At 55.1% G+C, this 22,263-nt stretch overlaps 1 protein-coding gene across 1 annotated transcript in view; it reads right to left on the reverse strand.

Moving 5' to 3' along the window:
* Positions 1-402: 402 nt before the first annotated feature.
* LOC103790995 (cadherin EGF LAG seven-pass G-type receptor 1) overlaps positions 403-22,263 on the reverse strand; it is a 66,900-nt gene continuing 45,039 nt past the window's right edge. The window contains 13 exon segments of the mRNA XM_054258810.2: positions 403-816; positions 4,530-4,734; positions 6,875-7,018; positions 8,895-9,078; positions 11,722-11,931; positions 12,750-12,844; positions 13,959-14,060; positions 14,412-14,595; positions 17,472-17,592; positions 18,990-19,104; positions 19,718-19,851; positions 21,298-21,470; positions 22,117-22,230. Of these exon segments, the coding sequence (XP_054114785.2) occupies positions 546-816; positions 4,530-4,734; positions 6,875-7,018; positions 8,895-9,078; positions 11,722-11,931; positions 12,750-12,844; positions 13,959-14,060; positions 14,412-14,595; positions 17,472-17,592; positions 18,990-19,104; positions 19,718-19,851; positions 21,298-21,470; positions 22,117-22,230 (2,052 nt within the window). The 3' untranslated portion in view covers positions 403-545.

The raw sequence follows: 22,263 nt of genomic DNA on the forward strand, positions 1-22,263 counted from the left end.
CCAAGAATGTGACAGAAACCAGGGCCACTTCACATCAGAAAGCCCTCGGGAAGGATGGTGGTCTGGGCGCCTGAGCCACAGCACGGCCCTGGGGAGGGGCCAGGGGAGGCCACCTAGGCCTCTGGTTCTGCTTCCTAGACACCGAGTCCCCCACAGGCCGTGCCCAGGCTGGCTCCCACCTCCTTCCTGTCTGGGTAATGGGAGGCCAGGACAGCACCCAGGCCACTCCCCAATTCATCTGCAGGCCCACAATAGCTGGCTCACATTCCCAGGCCACTTAAAATGCCAGAGGCTAAACATTAGCCGCCCAGCCTTTTGTCCTGCGGCCCTGCGTGTGGCCCCGAGGGAGCACACCCACTGTGCCCGGCAGCTGTCACCTCCCTTGCAATTAAAGCAGTTGGACAGCGGCACCTTCCAGCAGACCCACTCTGAAGCGAGGGGCAGATTGGGGAGCTCCTCTGAGAGCTTTGGGTCTGTCATCCCAGGGTATAAAGCATAAGCAGGGCTCTGAAAACCCTTGTCACGGGGCTTTGTTATGGAAATCCTCATGGACTCTGGCCAGTCCTGGAATGGTTTTTAACTGGTTGATGTGCTTTGTTCAAAACACTTGCAGTGGAAGATTTCGTTTGAGGAGGGGGCAGACTCGGGGGTAGGCCTGGCGGGCACAACGGCCACAGGAGGATGCCCACCTCATGCCTGGAGATGTCCATGAGCACCATGAAGCTGGCTGTGTGGCTGCACTGGCACGTGATGTGCATCCAGTTTCTGGACAGGAGCTCGCATTCCCGGGCAGACCACCCTCCGGTCCCACTGATGCTGCGAATAGAAGAGAGAAGGGGCGGGGGTGAGATGGTTCCCTCCACCCATGAGCCTGTCGGGGGCAGCCTCTGCCCAGCCCTACGGGCTCACGGGCCACGCTGGCCAAACCAAACAGCAGGTACTGTGCATGATGAAAGCCCCGCATCCTCGCAGGCTGCTCACCACCATGTTCCTCACCAGTCCCCTGCACTGAAAATAAGAGATACCCGTGGCCAGGTGTGGTGGCTCATGTCTGTAAACCCAGTACTTTGGGAAGCCAAGGTGGATGGATCATGAGGGAAGGAGTTCGAGACCAATCTGGCCAACATAGTGAAACCCCATCTCTACTAAAAATACAAAAAATCAGCTGGGTGTGGTAGTGTGCACCGGTAATCCCAGCTACTCGGGAGGCTGAGGCAGCAGAATCACATGAACGCAGGAGGCAGAGGTTGCAGTGAGCTGAGATCACACCATTGCACTCCAGTCCGGGCGGCAGTGCAAGACTGTGTCTCAAAAAGAAAAATAAATAAATAAAAGCCACCCAATGAAGGCAGGACCATGGGAAATCTCCCTTCCCTCCTGTGTCTTGTCAGGGCCTCCAAGGAGCAGCCTCTGAAGTTCAAGTTCTACGTATCCTCTGGCAGCAGAACTCAAACGGGGCCGTCTCGTGTCCACCACACGCCCTGCTGCTGGAACCGCCCACTGGGGTTCACAGAGCTGCAATGCACTCCTGTCTCCTTCTGAGGACAGACACTTTCACAAGAACATCTCGCCTTCCTCTGACACTTGCATCTTCAGATTGAACAATGCTTTATGGGAGCTGCCCAGAAGCCAGGGCCCCATGGGGACTTCCGCTTTCCTGATGGGAAGCCCCAGATAGCAAGTTGTTATGAGGTGTGTCTCAGCTTCAGACAGGGCCCTGCCCTCCCAGACCCTGGGAAAATCACACCACCTCTCAGATCCTTAGTTTGCTCACCTGTAAAATGGGACGTGAACACTAATATGTCTGCCATGAACTTTACAATCTGGGAACAGGTACAGCATAAAGCAGAGAGCAGGGCATTAGAGCCAGAGCTAACTGCCAGGGTGCAGATGAAGGCCCGGGACAGATGGCTGGCCTGACGTCCCTCGTGGTGAAAGGGGCTCCTTTGGTCTCCCCTTTATAAGCCAAGCGCCTATTGCATTCCAGGTGCTGTGCTGGTTGCTCACTAACTAGGACTTGGAAGGCACAGAAGCAGGAGAAGAAGGCTGGGCTGAACAGGCTCCTGGCATGAGCTCGCTCACCATGGCACAGCTCCCCGCACAGCCGCCACTCATGGCTCTCCACTCTGCCCAGAGGAACAGTGGTGGGGGGAGGGGGGAGTGTTCACACTGCATGGACGCCCCCAGATACACAATATTTAGCCGATTTGGGCCTGGGGGTGCTCACGCTCTGACTCCCCAAGTCCTGCATGGTGTCTCCCCTTCCTGGCACTCCCTCCCAGTATGTGTAGACACATCGGGTCTCCCCACCAGCTTGTGCTCCCATCCTCCCACCACTCCCCAGTTCTAGTGTTTTCTTCTAAACAGAGACAGCAAAAGTGAAAACGAACCAGCAGAGTAGAAGCAAGCTCCTGGTAAAGGCAGAGCAACTCAAAGAAGTCCAGGCCTCACATAAACCCTGCGGCTAAAAAGGCAAAGTGAAGCACAACCACCACCGGCTCCCAGGAGAGGTGAGCCACGTGAGTCTGAACCCACTCTCATGTGTGGGTGAGAATCAGTCATTCTGCTTTTTCTAACTACAAAACACCTTTCCCTCACTGGAACACACGCTGAAACACAGACTCAGGCGCACCACCTCCCGCCTTCGCCACTCTGCTGGCTGGCTCTCTGATGCTGCTTCTGGTCTGTGCTGTGGCCAGATGTGGCCACTTGGGGGTAAAGCCAGTCCCCAAAGCTGGGCTGTGTCGGCCTCTTGGGCTAGACTAAAATCAGGGGCCCTTGTCTGGTATGGGGACTGCACACATAGCTGGGGGTTCCCACTGTCAGCAGAAGGGCTCCTGGGCCCAATCTCTGGGTCTGCCCTCCCGTGTGTGAACAGGTCTCTGTCTTATCCAGCAGTGAACTGGCCAATACACTAGTGTGGCTGCTGCATCTCGGGAGTCCTGCAGGTGAGGAGCCCCTTCCTGGGTGTCAACCTTGAGGGATCTCTGTGCACCTCCATGTCTGCCTCTCCACATGTGTGTCTGCATGCACCTGTGTGTGTGCATCTGTGTGTATCTGCGCATGTGCATCTGTGGGTATGCACCTGTGCGTGTGCATCTGTGGGTGTGCGTGTGCACCTGTGTGTGCATGTGCGGGTGTGCATGTGTGTGCATCAGTGGGTGTGCATGTGCACCTGTGTGTGCATCTGTGGGTGTGCATGTGTATGTGCACCTGTGGGTGTGCATGTGTGTGTGGGCCTGCATGTGTGTGAGCCTGCATGTGTTTACATGTCTGCGTTTCCATGTGTGGGTCTGTGTACATCTGTGTGTGGGCATCTGGGGGGCTCTGATGCTCCCACAGAAGCAGAGCAGGAGGCTGACTGCCCTACAAGGGGCTGGAAGGAAAGACAGACCACAAGGGACCATCCTCGTGGGACGCTCTGCCACTGATCCCCCGACCCTGCGGTGCTCCCTGCCTTGGCAAAGCCCTCACATGGGGATGTGGGACTCCCGGCGCCGCACTTATGCCAGGGAGTGGTTCCAGAACACGCAGACGGGCTTGGTTTGCTCCTCTGTCTCCAGCAGGGCAAACTCCACCAGGACGGGCCTCTCCAGGGGTCTTGGGAGCGAAGCCCCCTCACTGTACACCAGCATGCTCACCATCAGGGTATTAATGATGGGCCGGTGAGGCAGCCTGAGGTCAAGAAGCCAGAGCATGTGGACAGACACGATTAGGAAACGTTCACTGAAATCCCACACAAATGCCCTGAGGACATGCCACGGATGTGTTCTAGGGGAGACAGAATCACACAAAGAGAGCTCAAAGCCGCAAGCCCCACAATGTCTTCATCCCCCTGCACAATGTGCAGGTTTTATCACTGACACAGCCCACAGGGAGATGTGTCATCTTCGGGTCAGAAATTCAAAAAGAAACAGAAGGCACAGGTGCGAAGACATTACAGCCGAAACAGTTAACGGCAGACAAACAGGTGGTGGCTTAAATGTCCAAAGACAGCAGAATAATGGCAGCTCCCAGGGGTGAATCACCTGGTCACTGAGAACCACGTGATCACAAGGACCCCCCGAGTCAGGGAAGTGTCTGGGAAACTGCAGGAAAAGGAAGGGCAGAGGCTCGGGCTGCTCCCACCGAGGGGGACACAAAGCTGCTTCCCGACGTCCATCCTTTCCAGCCGGGATGGGCTGAGCAGCCCTAAAGCCCCGGAACCAGCAGTAGGCACCACCCACGACAGCATGGGGTCCCTCGGGGCACAAGATGGGGCATATGCTGGGGAGGGGGCATTTCTGGCAGAAGCACTGGGATAAGCCCAGGCAAAGGGTGTATGGTGCTCCAGGGGATGGCATCCAGTGGCAGACCCAGAACCTCCCTCCAAGGGACACCACAGGACAGTGGTCTCTGTCTCTGGGCCAGGGTCCCGGTGAAATGCTGCCGTGAAGACCTGTGCTTGATCAAGATCAGAATTTTGACTTGTGGAAGCCTAGGGGACCCCTGAAACAGACCCTCCCCATGTCCCCATGCCCAGGCCTTACCAAAGGCTTCGGCGGTCTGGGTCATAGAGCTCGGGCAGAAACTGCCCCAGGGTCTGGTACATGATGACCAGAGCAACGGCGAACTGGCCAGCATCATCAGGGTGTCGCCTCCGCCTGCTGATAGGAGCCTCCCTCTTGGTGCCCAGTCCAGGGCTCATGGTCTGCGGGGTGGTCCTCCAGCCAGCCGGCCTCCCCAGGGGGCCTTCTGCAATGTGAGCAGAGCGTGAGGACTCTGGCGGGAACACCTGCATTCTCCAAGGCCGAGGTCAGGGCCAGCAGGCATTTCTCACAAACCAACAGATGTTCCACTGAAAACAGTATGACAGGTCCTCAAAAAATCAAAAATAGGATTTACCGCATGGCCCAGCAAGCCCAATTCTGGTTCTACATCCAAAAGATTGATCGCAGGGACCCAGATGCTTGCACACCTACGTTCACAACAGCACCATTCACACAGGCCAAAAGGTGGACACGACCCAGGCATCCGTCAACACGTGAGAGGATAAACACACGAGGTCCATCCACACAATGGAATATTACTCAGCCTTCAAAAGGAAGCAAAGTCTGACACCATGACATGGGTGAACCTAGAGGACATTACGCTCAGTGAAATAAGCCAATCACAAAAAAACAAATAATTGTGTGATTCCACCTATAGGAGTTCCCTAGAGGAGTCCAATTCAGAGAAAGCAAGCACGGTGGGCACTAGGGCTGGGGAGGGGTGTTGGTGTTTTGCGGGCTAGAGTTTCAGATCTGCAGGATGAAGAGTTCTGGAGGTGGACTGCTTCAACATGAATGTATCTGATATAGTCTGGATGTCTGGCCCCTCCAAATCTCACATTGAAATGTGATCAGCGTTAGACCTGCACATGGTCAGGGGTGTTGGGGGTCACAGGGGTGGATCCCCCATGAATGGCTTGGTACCTCCCATTGGTAATGAGCAAGTTCTCACTCTATTAGTTCCAGGGAGAGCTGGCTGCAGCGGGGGGCTAGTCAGTTTCCTCATCCTCTCAGTTTCAGGCACCCCTCTTTTTAAGACATGAGATATACCTGACAAAATCACTTTAGTCACAAGGTTTCCAATTCTAAATGGTCCATTAAGGGGTTTACCTTTTCATGTCCTTTTTATTTTGGGATGTTTTTAGTGATTGTCATGGATCTGTGAAAAAGCACCTTAGGAAAATTCAAAACGTTTATACCGTTTTGTATCACCATCTCAACCCAGGACTGAGGATTTGTACATACACAGACGGCATTCTGGTTCGGGTTTTGTGGTTGCTTTTTTCAGGGAGGGGAAGGTGACTGTAAAATTTTTATTTCTATTTAAAGGTGGCCTTTCACTCCCCACCCCCCCCACACAGGTTTTCTCTGTTGCACAGGCTGGGCTGTAGTGGCATGACCACAGCTCACTGCAGCCTCCATTTCCTGGGTTCAAGCAATCCTCCCACCTCAGCCTCCTGAGTAGGTGGGACTACAGCTGGGCACCACCATGCCCAGGTAATTGAAAAAGAACTTTTTTGGTAGAAATGGGGTATCCCTATGTTGCCCAGGCTGGTCTTGAATTTCTGAGCTCCAGCGATCCTCCCCATGTCAGCCTCCCAGTGTTAGGGTTACAGGTGTGAGCCATCGTACCCAGCTAGCAGCAGCTTTTCACTGCACACCGAAGACCAGTGTACACACAAATTTCAGTTCACATTATCAGTCACGTGGCTGAGTATCCCTCAGCTGAAATGCTTAGGAACATGTTGAATTTTTGTTTTTGAGACAAAGTCTCACTCTATAGCCCAGGCTGGTGCATCTCAATGCTGCAACCTCCGCCTCCTGGGCTCAAGCGATTCTCATACCTCCACCTCCTGAGTAGCTGGGATTACAGGTGCCTGCCACCACAGCTGGCTAGTTTTTGTATTTTTCAGTAGAGATGGGGTTTTACCATGTTGGCCAGGCTAGTCTCAAACTCCAGACCTCAGGTGATCCGCCCACCTCAGCCTCCCAAAGTGCTGGGATTACGGGCGTGAGCCACCGCGCCCAGCCTGGATTTTTTCAAGTATTCATACTTATGCTACAACGAGCACTTCCTTCCAGCGTCAGGTTGGTGCTCCAGAAGGTTCAGATTCTGAAGCAGTTCAGATCTCAGGATCAGGGTGCTCAACCTGTACCTAAGCGCTTGTTTGAAACAACCCGCGGCCACCAATAGGACCTGGCGCTGGCCAACACAGAACACCCCAGCCCTGGATCTTCAGTGCCCAGAACATGGCGTGTTCACCTTCCTGGGATGCTGCAGGGGGTCCCCACTCCCTGAACTCTGGGGGTGTCGAGGGCAGCAGCAGGTTTCTAAGAGCTTTTACCTTTTTCTTCAGGTGGTTTGAAGAAGTCAGCTGGGAAGGAGACGGAGGACTGCAGCTCCCTGGGGAACTCTTCCTGAATGGCGTCGAACCGTGGCACTGTGGCTCCCGTGAAGTTCAACTTGTCAAAGATGTCGACGGCAAGAACTGAGGGGATACTTCCTTTAATCAGACATAACCCCCACAGCTACCTTGAATCCTTGTTTTCTTTTTTTTTTTGAGATGGAGTTTAGCTCTTGTCACTCAGGCTGGAGTGCAATGGCGCGATCTCGGCTCACCGCAACCTCCGCCTCCTGGGTTCAGGCAATTCTCCTGCCTCAGCCTCCTGAGTAGCTGGGATTACAGGCACGCGCCACCATGCTTAGCTAATTTTTAAAATATTTTTAGTAGAGACGGGGTTTCACCATGTTGACCAGGATGATCTTGATCTCTTGACCTCATGATCCACCCACCTCGGCCTCCCAAAGTGCTGGGATTACAGGTGTGAGCCACCGTGCCCGGCCACTGTTTTCAAAATGACTACAACTGTTACACTGATTGGCTGGCCTTATTTATTTAATTTTTTTAATTAGTATTTTTTTGAGATGGAGTTTCACGCTGTCTCCCCGGCTGGAGTGCAGCAGCGTGATCTTGGCTAACTGCAACCTCTGCCTCCCAGCTTCAACCACTTCTCCTGTCTCAGCCTCCCGAGTACTGGGATTACACGTGTGCACCATCACGCCTGGCTGATTTTTTGTATTTTTGGTAGAGATGGCATTTCGCCATGTTGGCCAGGCTGGTCGCAAACTCCTGACCTCAAGTGATCCACCTGCCTCAGCCTCCCAAAGTGCTGGGATTACAGGCGTGAGCCACTGTGCCCGGCCTATTTATTTATATTTATATTTATATTTTGAGACCAGGTCTCACTCTCTCACCCAGGATGGAGTGCAGTGGTGCAATCTCAGCTCACTGTAGCCTCAATCTCCTGGGCTCAAACAATCCTCCCACCTCAGCCTCCTGAGTAGCTGGGAATACAAGAGAATGCCACCACACCTGGCTAATTTATTTATTTATTTAATAGAGAAGGGGTCTCACTACAGTTCCCAGGCTGGTCTCGAACTCCTGGGCTCAAGCAGTCTGCCCACCTTGGCCTCCCACACTGCCAAAATTACAGGGGTAAAGTACCATGCCTGGTTGACTGACCATCTTTAGAACAGAATCGATTTCCAGCTTCCTGCACCCCACGTGTACCTACACCTGTCTGCAGTGAGCCTGGAGGGAGGCAGAACCCTTGACACCCACCCTTCTAGAGCCTCACTCCTGAGGGTCTGGAGGACCAGCCGGCTGGACACCCAAGATCATGGCCCAACATCTCCCAAGCCTGGGACCTGGCCCCTGGGAGCAATGGGTGAGTCACTGCAGACTGTCTTCCAAAGACTCCATTCACAGATGAGGAAACAGGCCTAGCTGCTGATTTTTTTTTTTTGAAAGTTTCCTGTCACCCAGGCTGGAGTGCAGTTGCCCGATCTTGGCTCACCGCAACCTCTGCCTCCCAGGTTCAAGTGATTCTTGTGCCTCAGCCTCCAGCATAGCTAGGACTACAGGCATGCACCATGATGGCTGGTTACTTTTTCTATTTTTAGTAGAGATGGGGTTTCACTATGTTGGCCAGGCTGGGTCATAGGATTTACCACATGACCCAGCAAGCCCACTTCTGGCTCTACACCCAAAAGACTAAAAGCAAGGACCCAGATATTTGCACACCCACATTCACAACAGCACCATTCACACAGGCCAAAAGGTGGACGTGACCCAGGCATCCATCAACAGATGAGCTGACTCCTGAATTCACATGATCTGCCTGTCTTGGCCTCCCAGAATACTGGAGTTACAGGCATGAGACACTGTGCCCGACCCCTAAATTGTTTTTCTAAGAGTGTGGCTAAGCATGGCCGGGAGCCCACCTGCTACACCCATGGGCCCAGCTCCTGGGTAGAGCCCCGATGATCGTGGGGTTCCACCCCCCACGCAGCCAGCGCCTTACTCATGTTGGCGGTGACAATGACGAAGGGCCGCAGGTACGTCCGCCGCATGTTGCGTGCCACATTGCTGAAGTAGCCCTCGAGGTGCTGAAGCAGCTGTGCCGTGCCACCCTGGCTCCGCTGGATCTGCTCCCACGCTGTGCTGGTGGCTGAAGCCAGGAGGGCGCTGCCCGAGTAGATGACGCCCTGGTCAGACAGACAGCGCTCAGTGCTCCACCAGCGGAGAAAGGCCTGGCTCTCGGGACCAAGGGACACCAGCCCTGAAAGCCTTTGCTCATCTAGTGGGCTCATTCATTCATTCCGGCCCCGCACTTTAGACTGTGCGCTTTAACATGAGTTTACAATTTTTTTTTTTTTTTTTTTGAGATGGAATCTCATTCTGTCGCCCAGGCTGGAATGCAGTGGTGTGATCTCGGCTCACTACAACCTCTGCCTCCTGGGTTCAAGCAATTCTCCTGCCTCAGCCTCCTAAGTATCTGGGATTACAGGCATGTGCCACCACACCTGGCTAATTTTTGTATTTTTAGTAGACACAGGCTTTCACCATGTTGTTCAGGCCGGTCTCAAACTCTCGACCTCAAGTGATCCACCTGCCTTGGCCTCCCAAAGTGCTGGGATTACAGACATGAGCCAACACACCCGGCTAGTTTTTGTGTTTTTAGTAAAGATGGGCTTTCACCATGTTTACCAGGCTGGTCTTGAACTCCTGACCTCAGGTTGGTCTACCCACCTCGGCCTCCCAAAGTGCTGGGATTACAGGCGTGAGCCACTGAGCCTGGCCTAGTTTCCAATTTTTTTTTTAAGTTTCCCATCTTAAGAGGAATAGATGGTATATTTTTATATAGCTCACAAAGTAAAAATCCAGAGAATTCAAGATGCTTCATATTTTTGGCCTTATTAGATTTATAAGCACTGTTTAAATGCTTGGAAGATCTGTTTGCTAGCCAAACTGAAATACGAAAAGAAAAATCAAATATCTGACATATGATTCCATTTAAAATACGTAAGGAAATTTGATGGTCTCAGTTTATAAATAGGATCAAACATTAATCAAAGTTGAATTCAAAGAGATAAGAAGTATTTTTTAATGTGTGATTTCCATACATCCCGAACCCCACCATATAAACTAGAGAGACTGTGGGTGATTCGCTGCCAGAGGCCCGAACTGTCAGAGTGAGCCCTGCCACAGGTTTTCTCCACATATACCCCAAGATGCTAAGGTGAAGACATGTGGAGACGTCCCTGGTTTTATCAGAACTCCTCCCAAACCCCACTGAGGCCACTGTGGACACACAGGCAGCTCCTCCAAGGGTGACCCTCTGCCTCTGTGCACCTCGGGGTCTCTGAATGACTGGGTGGAGGTGTGGGGCCATGTTCAGGGGTTTGGGGACCATACCCAAGGTAGAAACCAGAGCTGGGCACAGTGGCTTACACCTGTAATCCCAGAACTTTGGGAGGCTGAGGCAGGTGGATTACCTGAAATCAGGAGTTTGAGACCAGCCTGGCTAACATGGTGAAAACCTGTCTCTACTAAAAATACAAAAAATTAGCCAAGTATAGTGGTAGGTGCCTGTAATCCCAGCTACTGGAAAGGCAGAGGCAGGAGAATTGCTTGAACCCAGGAGGTGGAGGCTGCAGTAAGCTGAGATCACGCCACTGCACTGCAGCCTGGGCAATAGAGCAAGACCCCATCTCAAAAAAAAAAAAAAAAAAACCGGGAGGGAACTTGTTTGTAGAGTCACACATGGAGAACAAATGCCACTGGCCCAACTCTCAGGCTGGGACTCAAATCCCAGCGAGAGGACCCTGCCTTGTCTCTGGGAGCCTTGTGCACACCTGAAGCTCTCATGGGGGGCCCTGCATGGACTGGAAGCCCTGTGTGGGGCCTGCATGGATGAGGAGGTCCCTGAGGGCTCCCTGTGGATGGGGTGAGGAATGGGGCATCCCCCACGGGCTCTGTGTGGACAGGCCCTCCTCTGGGGGTCCCGCATGGGTGAAGAGACCTGCCCAGAAGCCACAGGAAACTTCTGGAGCCTCCAAGAGCCGTTTCCAAACATCAGCTGTGTGAGTCTCTTAGCAGACATTGCTCAGGGGCTAACGACTTCGGCACACGGGGCGGGAGGGTGGAGATAGAGGCGTGGCCCTCTGAAAGCCCACTGCCCCTTAGGAGCTGTGCCTCTGGGCAAACCCCTCAGCTCTCTGTGCCTCCATTTCCTTACCTGTCAAATAGGTGGATGATATTACATCGTAGGCTGTGTGGAAGGGAGAGGGGGCTGATTCAGGTGAGCCACTTAGAACCTTTATTTATTTGTTTCTTTGAGACTGAGTCTCGCTCTGTTGCCCAGGCTGGAGTGCAGTAGCGTGATCTCAGCTCACTGCAACCTCCACCTCCCAGGTTCAAGTGATTCTCCTGCCTCAGTTTCCAGAGTATAGTTGAGACTATAGGCACACACCACCGTCAGGCTGGTCTCTAACTCCTGACCTCAGGTGATCCACCTGCCTCAGCCTCCCAAAGTGCTGGGATTACAGGCGTGCGCCCCTGCACCGGCTAGAACCTCTTAGAAGCCACTTAGACCACACTACGGGCACTACTGAGATCACCCACGGGGCTGTGACCTGCGCGTTTCCTCCCAGAAAACTCCCTGGCCTTCGTCGTCAGTTTAGCTGGGCGCCGCACCTGCCGGGGCTCACATTTGAGAAATGAGTGTTTGCCTCGGGGATTCTGGACACAACCATCTTCTACAAGCTGGGGTCGATGCTCGGCCCTATAGCACCCGCCCACCAGCATCCCTGAGTGTCCCCGAGCCGGGCCTGCAGCCACCCTCCTACCTCATGGAAGTCAGCGTCCTGTGTGGCTGCCAGGTCGAATCCCTGCTGACGGCTCTCGTGCTGCAGGACGTGGCCCAGCAGCTGGTAGGCCGTGCGCACGTCAGTGCCGGAGAGTGTGGCCGTGTGCCGCGTGGCATTGCACAGTGCCCTCACCAGCCGCAGGGCCCCGGCACCGTCCACCTGCGTCTCGTTGCGGCTCAGCTTCTCATTCTGGAACAGGGAGGCAGTCACGAGGTGTGCAAACACTTGGCTGCTTTCAGTCCCTGCTGTTACTCAGAAACTCACTCCCGTCTGGTGCAAGTTTCCGTGTCAGAAAGGAAATTCCAAAATCCAAAAGCCTGGCCGGGCGTGGTGGCTCATGCCTGTAATCCCAGCACTTTGCGAGGCAGAGGTAGGTGGATCATTTGCGGTCAGGAGTTCAAGACCACCCTGGCCAACATGGTGAAACCCTGTCCCTACTAAAAACACAAAAAAGTAGCCAGGCATGGTGGTGCGCATCTGTCTGTCCCAACTACTCGGGAGGCTGAGACAGGAGAACTGCTTCCATCTGGGAAGCGGAGGCTGCAGTGAGTTGCGACTGGGCCACTGCCCTCTAGCCTGGGAGACAGAGTGAGACTCTGTATCAAAACTTAAAAAAATCCAAAACCCCAAAATGAGCACTGCTGATAGTTCGAGCATGGAAAGGACGGGCTGGTGGGCTGCAAAGGACTCAAAGAGAGACAGCCAGTGGGAGACCCAGGAACAACCCCCGTGAGACAGGGCAGGATCAAAGGGCAAATGGGGTCAAACGCAGGGACCCTGTGTTCTCAGAACCAAAGACGCAGAGCCGGTGTTGGGGGAGAGTACACGTGGGGGTGCCCAGTTCAGGTGCCAACGCTCCCAAGTCACAGGAGCCCATGGGGCCATCGCTGCATCATCCCAGCTGTCCCAACACTCCCCAGCCCAGGAGCCTCGGCCCACACAAACTCTCCTGCATACACGAGCACACATGCGCCCCTGCTGAGCATGCATCCCTGAGGCGCCCCTACCACGGTCCTGAGGTCCACGAAGGAGACGATGGTGCAGTTGAAGAGCTCTGGGGGCAGCCAGCCCTTCTCCACACTGCAGTGTCGAACTGCATTTCCTGGGGAAGGAGAGCAGGTATGCAAAGCCTGAAACTCACATTGTCGATCCATGCTGGTGTATTTCCATCCCCAGTCTGAATGTACTCAAACCCAGAACATGGTGTGGCGGTGAGAACCCCATGGGGGCCCGGAGGCACGGTGGTGCCTACAAAAGCCAGAGGCAGGGCCGGTGACTTCAGATGCTTGGGAGAGGCCCTATGTCGCAGCACGTTTCCTTAGCGACATCCAGACTCCCACCCTCAGGACACATGTGTCGGCCCCAGGGGTCTGCACCCCTCATGCCAGGGCCATGGCCAAAGCTGCTTTATCACTGACTGACAACCAGGCATTTCAGGCGCCCAGCAAACAGGAGCCAGCACTCCTGAGCAAGTGTGTGAGGAAGAAACCAGCGGCCGGGCGTGGTGGCTCTCGCTTGTAATCCCAGCACTTTGGGAGGCCAAGGTGGGTGGATCATGAGGTCAGGAGAACGAGATCAGCCTGGCCAATACGGTGAAACCCCATCTCTACTAAAAAATACAAAAACTAGCTGGGCATGGTGGTGCGTGCCTGTAGTACCAGCTACTCAGAAGGCTGAGGCAGAAGAATTGCTGGAACCCAGGAGGTGGAGGTTGCAGTGAGCCAAGACTGCATAACTGCATTTCAGCCTGGGTGACAGAGTGAGACGCTGGCTCAAAAAAAAAAAAAAGAAATCAGCAACACCATCTGCTGGGCAGCCATGATGCCATGCGCCAGGGATCCGCTGCAGCTGGGCCTTTCCTTGTGCTGCCTCACTGGACTCCCCAGGCGTCCCTCACAGCGCAGACATGGTCACTGTCCCCATTTCACAGGGGACACCTGATGCTACGGACAATGAAGCCATTTGTCCCAGTGCCCCAGGCTGAGTGGCAGAGCAGGGAATGGCCGGGTGTGACTGGCAGGCGTCCCTGTACACGCTGTGCCGTTCGTGTGTCTGTTACACCCTCTGCCTGTGCTGTGTATTTACTGGTAGGGAAAAGGCGATGTAATTTCTCCCAGCACTTGGCCTGCATGAGTCCCGACATCTCGACCGGCTCTCCCACAAGGACGTGTGCCTCGGTTCCCCACCCGTGGATGCTGCCGGCCACAGGGACTCACCGACGGACCCCTTGGGGCATGGCACTGCAGCCAGCTGCCCGAACTTGGTCTGCAGCCACCAAATGCCGGCCTTGAACGCTTTGGGACAGCTGTTGTAGATCACTGGGTTAGAGAGGAGAGAAGGCCGCTCAGCAGGGCACGCTGTGCTGACGGCCACAAACGGGCCCTGCTGTCTGTGTGCGCCCCTTCCTGCAGGAGGCCCTGCTCCCACTAAGAACCAAACCCTAGCGTCTCCCCCACCCCCCATCCACGTCAGAGCTGGAGAGGGGGTGACCAGGCTCTGACCCATGCCCCTCACGCAGAACCAGGTTTCTAGAAGGTCAAGAGGACGTAGAACACGAAGGAGCCCAGGGTCCCCCCAAACACCCTGAGTGCACACACACACATGTGCACGCCAGCCTGGTAGCCTGTCCCTGCGCTGTCACCTGACGGGAGTCAAGGGGCAACTTGGACCTTCGCAGCCGAGTGTGGTGACCTCGGCGAACGGGTTGTCACAGCGGTTGCACTGGCGGCCGATGACACCAGGCTTGCAGGCACACTGCCCAGTGGTCATGTCGCAAGCGCGGCTGTGGGAGCCGTGGGGGAAGCAGTCACAGGGTAGGCAAGCGTCCTGGGCCGGGGGCTGGTAGTAATTCTCCTGCAAAATCCAGAGGCAGGGCCGGTGACTTCAGACGCCTGGGAGACGCCCTGTGTCACAGCATGTTTCCTCAGCAATGTCCAGACTCCCACCCTCAGGGCACGTGTATTGTTCCCAGCCATCTGCACCCCTCATGGCTACCCTCTGCCCACACCCCACACCCCACACCCGACGGGGGCTGCCTCCCAGAGCCCTACAAGGGAAGCTCTTCCCAGGACAGTGGTTCTCCCAGGAAGCATGACCTCCCTCCCTCACGTCTTAGCAAATCCCAACAGTGGGCACTTTCATATCTGTCCTAAAAAGAATCAGAGATCCAAATGGAGGCTTACGCATGGGGATGGCCCTTGGGTGTTTTTTTAATGTTATTTGGAAAAATCAGAGGCCAGGCACTGTGGCTCATGCCTGTCATCCCAGCATTTTGGGAGGCCAAGGCAGGTGGATCAAGAGGTCAAGAGATTAAGACCAGCCCAGCCAACATGGTGAAATCCCATCCCTACTAAAAATATAAAAATTAGCTGGGTGTGGTGGTGTGCGCCCGTGGTCCCAGCTACTCAGGAGGCTGAGGCAGAACTGCTCAGACCCGGGAGCTTCAGTGAGCCATGATCACGCCACTGTACTCCAGCCTGGCGACAGAGCAATATTCCATCTCAAAAAAAAGAAAATAAAATTAGAAGCTACCTGAACGTCTACCATTGAGCGGGCCAGGGTGACAATCAAGAGCTTGTGCTTTGGGTTCAGAAAGTCCTGGGTTCGTGCCTGACCCTTTTGTTTACCAGGTACACTGCCTGGGCCAGTCACTGGGCCTCCCCAGGCCCAAGTACCACCCCCTCCCCCCAGAAAATGGCGCAGGCTGTGTGACCTGGGCAGACTCGTGAGCAACATTCAGACAGTGTGTCAGGTGGGACTCCAGCTAGGTGTAAAATGACAGTGAGCGGCAGGCCCCAAAGAGATGCTAAAACGTTCACAACCACAGCTGGGAGGTGAGATGGGGTGACCGTCATCTTTGTTTCTTTCTTACATTTTGTATAACTATTTTATTTTATTTTTTGAGATGGGGTCTCACTCTGTTGCCTAGGCTGGAGCGCAGTAGTATCATCACGGTTCACTACACCCTCAACCTCCAGGGCTCAAGTGATCCTCCCACCTCAGCCTCCCAAGTAGCAGGGATCACAGGCATGCACCAGCACACCCAGCTAATGCTTTTATTTTTTGCAGAGATGGGGGGTCTATGTTGCCTAGGTTGGTCTTGAACTCCTGGGCTCAAGTGATCCTCCCACCTCGGCCTCCAGAGCAGCTGAGATTACAGGCACGAGCCGCCACGCCCTGCCTATAACTTTGGATGAGAAAAAAAATCATAGGCAAGTTTTCACCGATGCACTCCCCAAATTCCCTCTGCTCTGTCGCCCACTGTGCCGCCACCACCACCTGGTGACATGTTACACTGCCTCCACCCAGGACAGCTGTTTCATTGAGTGTTTCAGGACATAAGTCTCACTTGCTGTTGGAAGCAATAAGGGCACTCGGGACGCTACTGACATCACAGGACGGCATCCAAGGGTGCCCCAGTGCCAGCTTCCCTCCCAGAGCCGGCCGCGTCTGCAGGAAGCTCATGTCCCCCGCCCAGGCTCCTGTCACCCTCCGACCTAACGTTTGGGTTCCAAGTGACTGTGAGCTCCACGGCTGTGGTGTACATGAAGGTCCTGAAGGAGATGATGGGAGGGGTCCCTAGTGTCTGTGCTGAGAACACGTGTGCTCATCTGGAGACCATGAGATGGGAGCTCCGTGCTGCACGCAGGTTAGGACTGACCGCCTTGGACAGGGGTGGAGCACAGCTTACCAGTGCACTTAGTCATGCTTTCTATTTCAAAACTGCTATTGTCATGGGATGCTAGCTTGGTGAAGACCACGAAAATGGCCAGGCACGGTGGCTCACACCTGTAATCCCAGCACTTTGGGAGGCTGAGGCAGGCGGAGAGTCTGAGACCAGGTTGGCCAACATGGTGAAATCCTATCTCTACTAAAAATACAAAAATTAGCTGGGCACGGTGGAGGGTGCCTGTAATCCCAGCTACCTGGGAGGCTGAGGTAGAACTGCTGGAACCCTGGAGGCAGAGGCTGCAGTGAGCTGAGATTGTGCCACTGCACTCTAGCCTGGGCGACAGAGTAAGACTCCATCTCAAAAAAAAAAAGGCCAGGAAAACAGCCAACAAGGAGGCCAGGAGGGCCAGAGATGTGCCAGTCCTCTGAAACGGCTGGGCTTCCCACAGCCATGGACGCTGGGCTGGGAGCAGGTAGGGATTCCTGTTCCATGGGTGGAGGCTGGCAGGGTTGAACCCGGAGTTTACATGCAGAAAGCAGCTGTGGAGTATTCACAGGGCACGGGGAGCAGCAAGGAAACCAAAACCACATCTGTGCACAACTGTGGTGTGATGGGCAGACAGGTGTGTGTGGAGGTGTGTGTGAAGGTGTGTGTTTATGGGCAGGGCATGTGGAGGTGTGTGTGTATGGGCAGGGCATGTGCAGGCGTGCGTGTGTGCAGGTGTGTGAGTGCAGGCGTGCGTGTGCAGGTGTGTGAGTGTCTGCAGGCGTGTGTTTACAGGCATGTGTCTGCAGGTGAGTGTTCACAGGCATGTGTTTACAGGCATGTCTGCAGGTGTGTGTCTGCAGGCGTGAGAGTGTTTGCAGGCGTGTGAATGTCTGCAGGCGTGTCTGCAGGTGTGCAAGTGTTCGCAGGTGAGTGTTCACAGGCGTGTAGTGTTCACAGGTGTGTGTTCGCAGGCATGTATAGTGGCCTCTGTGTGTGTGAGCACACACAGCCATCTCCCTGGGCTCAGGGCCTGGGGTGGGCATGCAGGGACCATGGGGCTGGGCCTCACCTTGCACTGGCACTGGCCATTGGTCTTATTACAGTCGGGATCGAAGCCTTTGCTGACAGCACAGTGGCAGGGTCCACAGACGGGGTTCCCCCACCAGCCTCTGGGGCACGGAAGGTCAAGTCTGTTGGGAAAATGAGAGGGCAGATGGAAGGCTTATGTAACGATGCTTTCCAGAACAAGAAGAGGCCCGCTGGTGGCATGGAGACCGTTGCCCAGGAGGCTTGGCTAAGCCCAGCTCGGGGAGCTTCCCTTCCACGTTACATGGCCTCACTTTGCCCTCTACTGGCTCCCACCCTCACCTCCACCCACAGACTGACCATGCCCAAAGCAGCTGTGACAGCATGTGTTCACTGTGTGTCCCACGTCCACGCCATGCCTGGCTCATTGGGGCCCAATGACAACGAACTCCACTGCAAAGCTGGCCTCTCACATCGCAGCCCCACATAGGCAGACTGAGCTCAGCTGCCTGGCACCACTTCTCCAAGGCCACGTGGGGTGAATGGCAGCATGAGACGCCCTGAGGGAGGTTCCTGAACAGGGAGTTCTGCAGCTTCTGTTGTCCCCCAGCCCTACAGACCCTTGGGGCAGCCATGCCCTGGTGTAGCATGCCCTTAGGTCAGTGGCCCATGTCCACGCACTCAGAATCCAGTGGAAGCCAATCCTGCTTCCCTGAGCCTCCCCCACAGGGAACAGCAGATGCTGAAGATGAGTGACACTGCAGGGACAAGGCCAGGCCTCTGAGGTGCTGGTAGCGGCTGCACACGAGTCGCCCTACCCGTTCCTGTCGTGGGCGGAACCTGCTGCAGCCCCGCCTGCCTGTGACGTCCCCACCTGAGTGTCCTGTGGGCTCTTGCATTCCCCATCCTGGCTAACAGAGGTCCCTCCACCCAGCTGCCAGCCTCTCGAGTTCACTCACTTGGTGAGCAGTTATTAAGGACTGACTGTGTATAAATCAGGATCATAAAGACACCCAGGCAGAGACGGAGTCTGGTGTTTATGGATATGTGTGTGCGTGGCGTGGGGGCCCCAAGCCTTCATCTCCCTGCAGCTCTGGTGGCGGTGGTGCCAGGCATGGGGTTGCTGGGCCAGCCTCCTGCTAATACCCCCTGCTCTGAGCTGTGTTCCATGTGGCAGCTGGGGGTTCCCCAAAACCAGACCTGTCACTTTTGTGCTGGGCTCCCACAGCCTCCATACAGCCGAGCTCTGTTCCTGGCTTGTGGGCCCACCCTCATCCTCACCCAGGCCTCTCTGCCTTCCCGGATGACCCCCAGGTTCTTTAGACCAGCCTCATCCCTTGCTCCTCTCCAGCTCGGCTCGGTTGCTTTTGCTCCCAGAATGCCCTCCTGCTTCAGGCTCCCTGGCTCCCACCTCCCTCTCCACTCCCAGGGAACCTCCTCCAAGCCCTCTCTTCCATCACACTTGCTGACATCCAAGTGTGGTGCGGTGCCATCTTCTCAAGAGGTCACAAGCCCAAGGCCACAGGCTGCTTCCCGCTTACGGGGCCACAGCCGGGATCACAGCATCTGCTCTAGGCTCAGGTACACAAAGAAGAGCTCGTAGCAGGTGTCCCTGCCCCTGATGCCCACCAGCAGCTGAGGCCCATGAGCTGCGGGGGCATCCCCTCCACGGGGGCCTGGAACCGTGGTTTATGAAGAACCAAGCTGCTCCACCTTGGACAAACTGATGCTCGGCCATCCCTGTGCAAAGGGCACTCCGGGAGCCCCAAGAGCACACTGCTGCCAGTCCTAACACCACCAGGATCTCCACACACACCAGAAACGACTTCAACCCCACCAACTCGAGAAAGTGTTTTGTATAATCACACCCATCTCGCTGCATCTCAAGGGGCCTGTTTGCTCTGGGCACAGGACTCCAGATGAATGAGTCGTGTTACATGTTTCTGGGGTGGACACGTGATCCAACAGGGTTAGTTTGAGATGTCCAAATTGATTCTTACTGCCCAGGCACAGTGGCTCACACCTGTAATCCCAGCTACTCAGGAGGCTGAGGCAGGAGAACTGCTTGAGCCCAGGAGGTGGAGGCTGCAGTGAGCCAAGATTGGCCCACTGCACTCCAGCCCAGGTGACAGAGCAAGACTCTGTCTCAAAATAAAATATGTCCCTGTCATCCAGAATTACACATATCTTTGGGTCAAAATAAGGAAGAGAAGACACTGACTCAAGAGCGAGGACGGCCAGGTGGACTCTGCAGGCACGGAGGCCCAGGGGCTGTGCTTACTTGCTCTCACAGTACGGCCCGTAGTGGCTGGGCCCACAGTCGCACACGTAGCCCCGTGGGGAGCCAGGGGAGCGCACGCAGGCCGCCATGTTCTCGCAGGGGTTCAGGGTACAGGCATCCACACAGTCTTTCCCAAGGTAACCTGCAAGGACAGAGCCAGCATTATCTCCACCCAGAATCCACGAGACCTTCTAACCTTAAAATATCTGGAGCAACCTGTCCCCTGTACTCAGCACAGGGAGAGGACAGGTGATGCAGGGTCCCAGAAAACACAGATGAGGCAGGTTAGACTTGGCAATGCAGAGAGGAAGGCATTTGGGGCTGCCCCGAGGAGGGTTAGTGCCTTGGGACATGGGCCGAGGCTGCCCCAGGACACATGAGGAACGGCCATCAGCAGAGGATGACTTCAGTACCTCAAAATTCAGAGGCTACTCTGAATGTAGAATTTTTTTTTTTTTGAGATGGAGTCTCTCTCTGTCACCCAGAACGGAGTGCAGTGGTGTGATCTCATCTCACTGCAACCTCCACCTCCCACGTTAAAACAATTCTCCTGCCTCAGCCTCCCGAGTAGCTGAAATTACAGGCTCACACCATGCCTGGCTAATTTTTTTTTTTTTGTATTTTTAGTAGAGATGGGGTTTCTCCATGTTAGCCAGGCTGGTCTCGAACTCCTGACATCAGGCAATCTGCCCGCCTCAGCCCAAAGTGCTGGGATTACAGGCATGAGCCACTGTGCCCGGCCACGATTTTTTTTTTTTTTTGAGACAGAGTTTCGCTTGTTACCCAGGCTGGAGTGCAATGGCGCGATCTCGGCTCACCGCAACCTCAGCCTCCTGGGTTCAGGCAATTCTCCTGCCTCAGCCTCCTGAGTAGCTGGGATTACAGGCACGCGCCACCATGCCCAGCTAATTTTTTGTATTTTTAGTAGAGATGGGGTTTCACCATATTGACCAGGATGGTTTCAATCTCTTGACCTCGTGATCCACCCACCTCGGCCTCCCAAAGTGCTGGAATTACAGGCGTGAGCCACCGCGCCCGGCCAATTTTTTTTTAATGTATACTTTTCACTAGGCTTTTTTGTTTGTTTGTTTTTGGAGAGAGTCTTGCTCTGTTGCCCAGGCTGAAGTGCAGTGGCGTGATCTCAGCTGACTGCGACTTTGCTTCCCAGGCTCCAGTGATCTTCCCACCTCAGCCTCCCATGTAGCTGGGACCACAGGTGCATGCCACCACACCTGGCTAATTTTTGTATTTTTTTGGTAGAGACAGGGTTTCACCATGTTGCCTGGCTGGTCTCGAACTTCTGGCCTCAAGTGATCCACCCGCCTCTGACTCCCAAAGTGCTGGGATTACAGGCGTGAGCCACTGCGCCCGGCTGATCACCTCATGTGCTGAGGAGAGGGCCTAGACCACTCCCTGTGCCTCCAGTAAGGAAGAGGCTGAGTCTCTCTCCAGGAGGGGCCCACTTGTTATAAAATAAAGCTCAGCACTCCACGGAACCACAGGGAATCAGCTGGGGACACCAATGTCCAAACTGAGCCCTGTCCTGTGTTTCAGCCTTGAGAGGAGTCCCTGTCACTGAAGGTCCCACCTGTCACAGACGCAGCTGTAGTCCTCCCAGGCATTGTGGCAGCGGCTGTGGGGGGGACAGGGGCTCGAGGTACAAGGGTCCTCCACATCACAGCCGTCCTTCACCCTGACCTTGAGGGCGTTGTTCATGTTCAGGGTGGCCACATTGGTGGGCGTCGCCCCCATCCTCACTCCCTGCATCAAGGAAAGGGCGTTGGGACGGGAGAAGCCCAGAAAGGTGAGGAGGGGCTAAGGGAACTCAGAGGTGTCTCTGGTCACTTGCAATGCATTCATTGGTGACACCTCATTTATCTACAGAGTTGGGACGGGCAGGGTTGTTCCTTTCACTCCTGGTAGCCGGAGTGCAGTGCAGAGCTGGGCAAGGAGCTCAGAGGGCATGCTGGCCAGATCTCCTGGGGTGTGCAGTTGGGGTGTGAGGAGTAGATGTCCCTGCTGAGGGGGCTGAGAGCTGAGTGACTCTCAGAGCAGCTCCCCCAGCTGGAGCTGGAGCACCTGGCTCCATGGCATAGGCATGGGGGCCACTTGGGTACCATGTGGGGTTGAACTGGATGGGCTCGATTCAGGACACTTTGTGAAGGCAGAGGGGCAGGTGGCTAACATGGCATGGCAGTGAGGAGCTGTGGGGGCCAGGGACACCCCGATGCCAAGGGGAACCGCAGGGGGATGGGTCTAAAGAGGAAACAGGGGCTGTTAAAGTGGGGGTGCCAATCAGACACATTCTCCGCTCACTGAAAGCTAACAGGTTGACTGACGGCACCAACTGCAGGGCTGGCAGCCTCTGAGCCGCCTGTGAGAAGCAGCCCCCGCCACTCCCACGTACCTGCATGCAGCCTCAGAACCCACGGCGCACGGACACCTTGTCTTCAGAGGCGCCCCCGACCACCATGCTCCTTATCGTCAGCCCGGGCAGCACGCCCCCGATATCTGCCCTGCTCTGTGTGGAGAGAGGGGGCAGAGCTCTGGGGAC

Source organism: Callithrix jacchus, chromosome 1, assembly GCF_049354715.1.
Source record: "Callithrix jacchus isolate 240 chromosome 1, calJac240_pri, whole genome shotgun sequence".
NCBI classification, from domain to species: domain Eukaryota; kingdom Metazoa; phylum Chordata; class Mammalia; order Primates; family Cebidae; genus Callithrix; species Callithrix jacchus.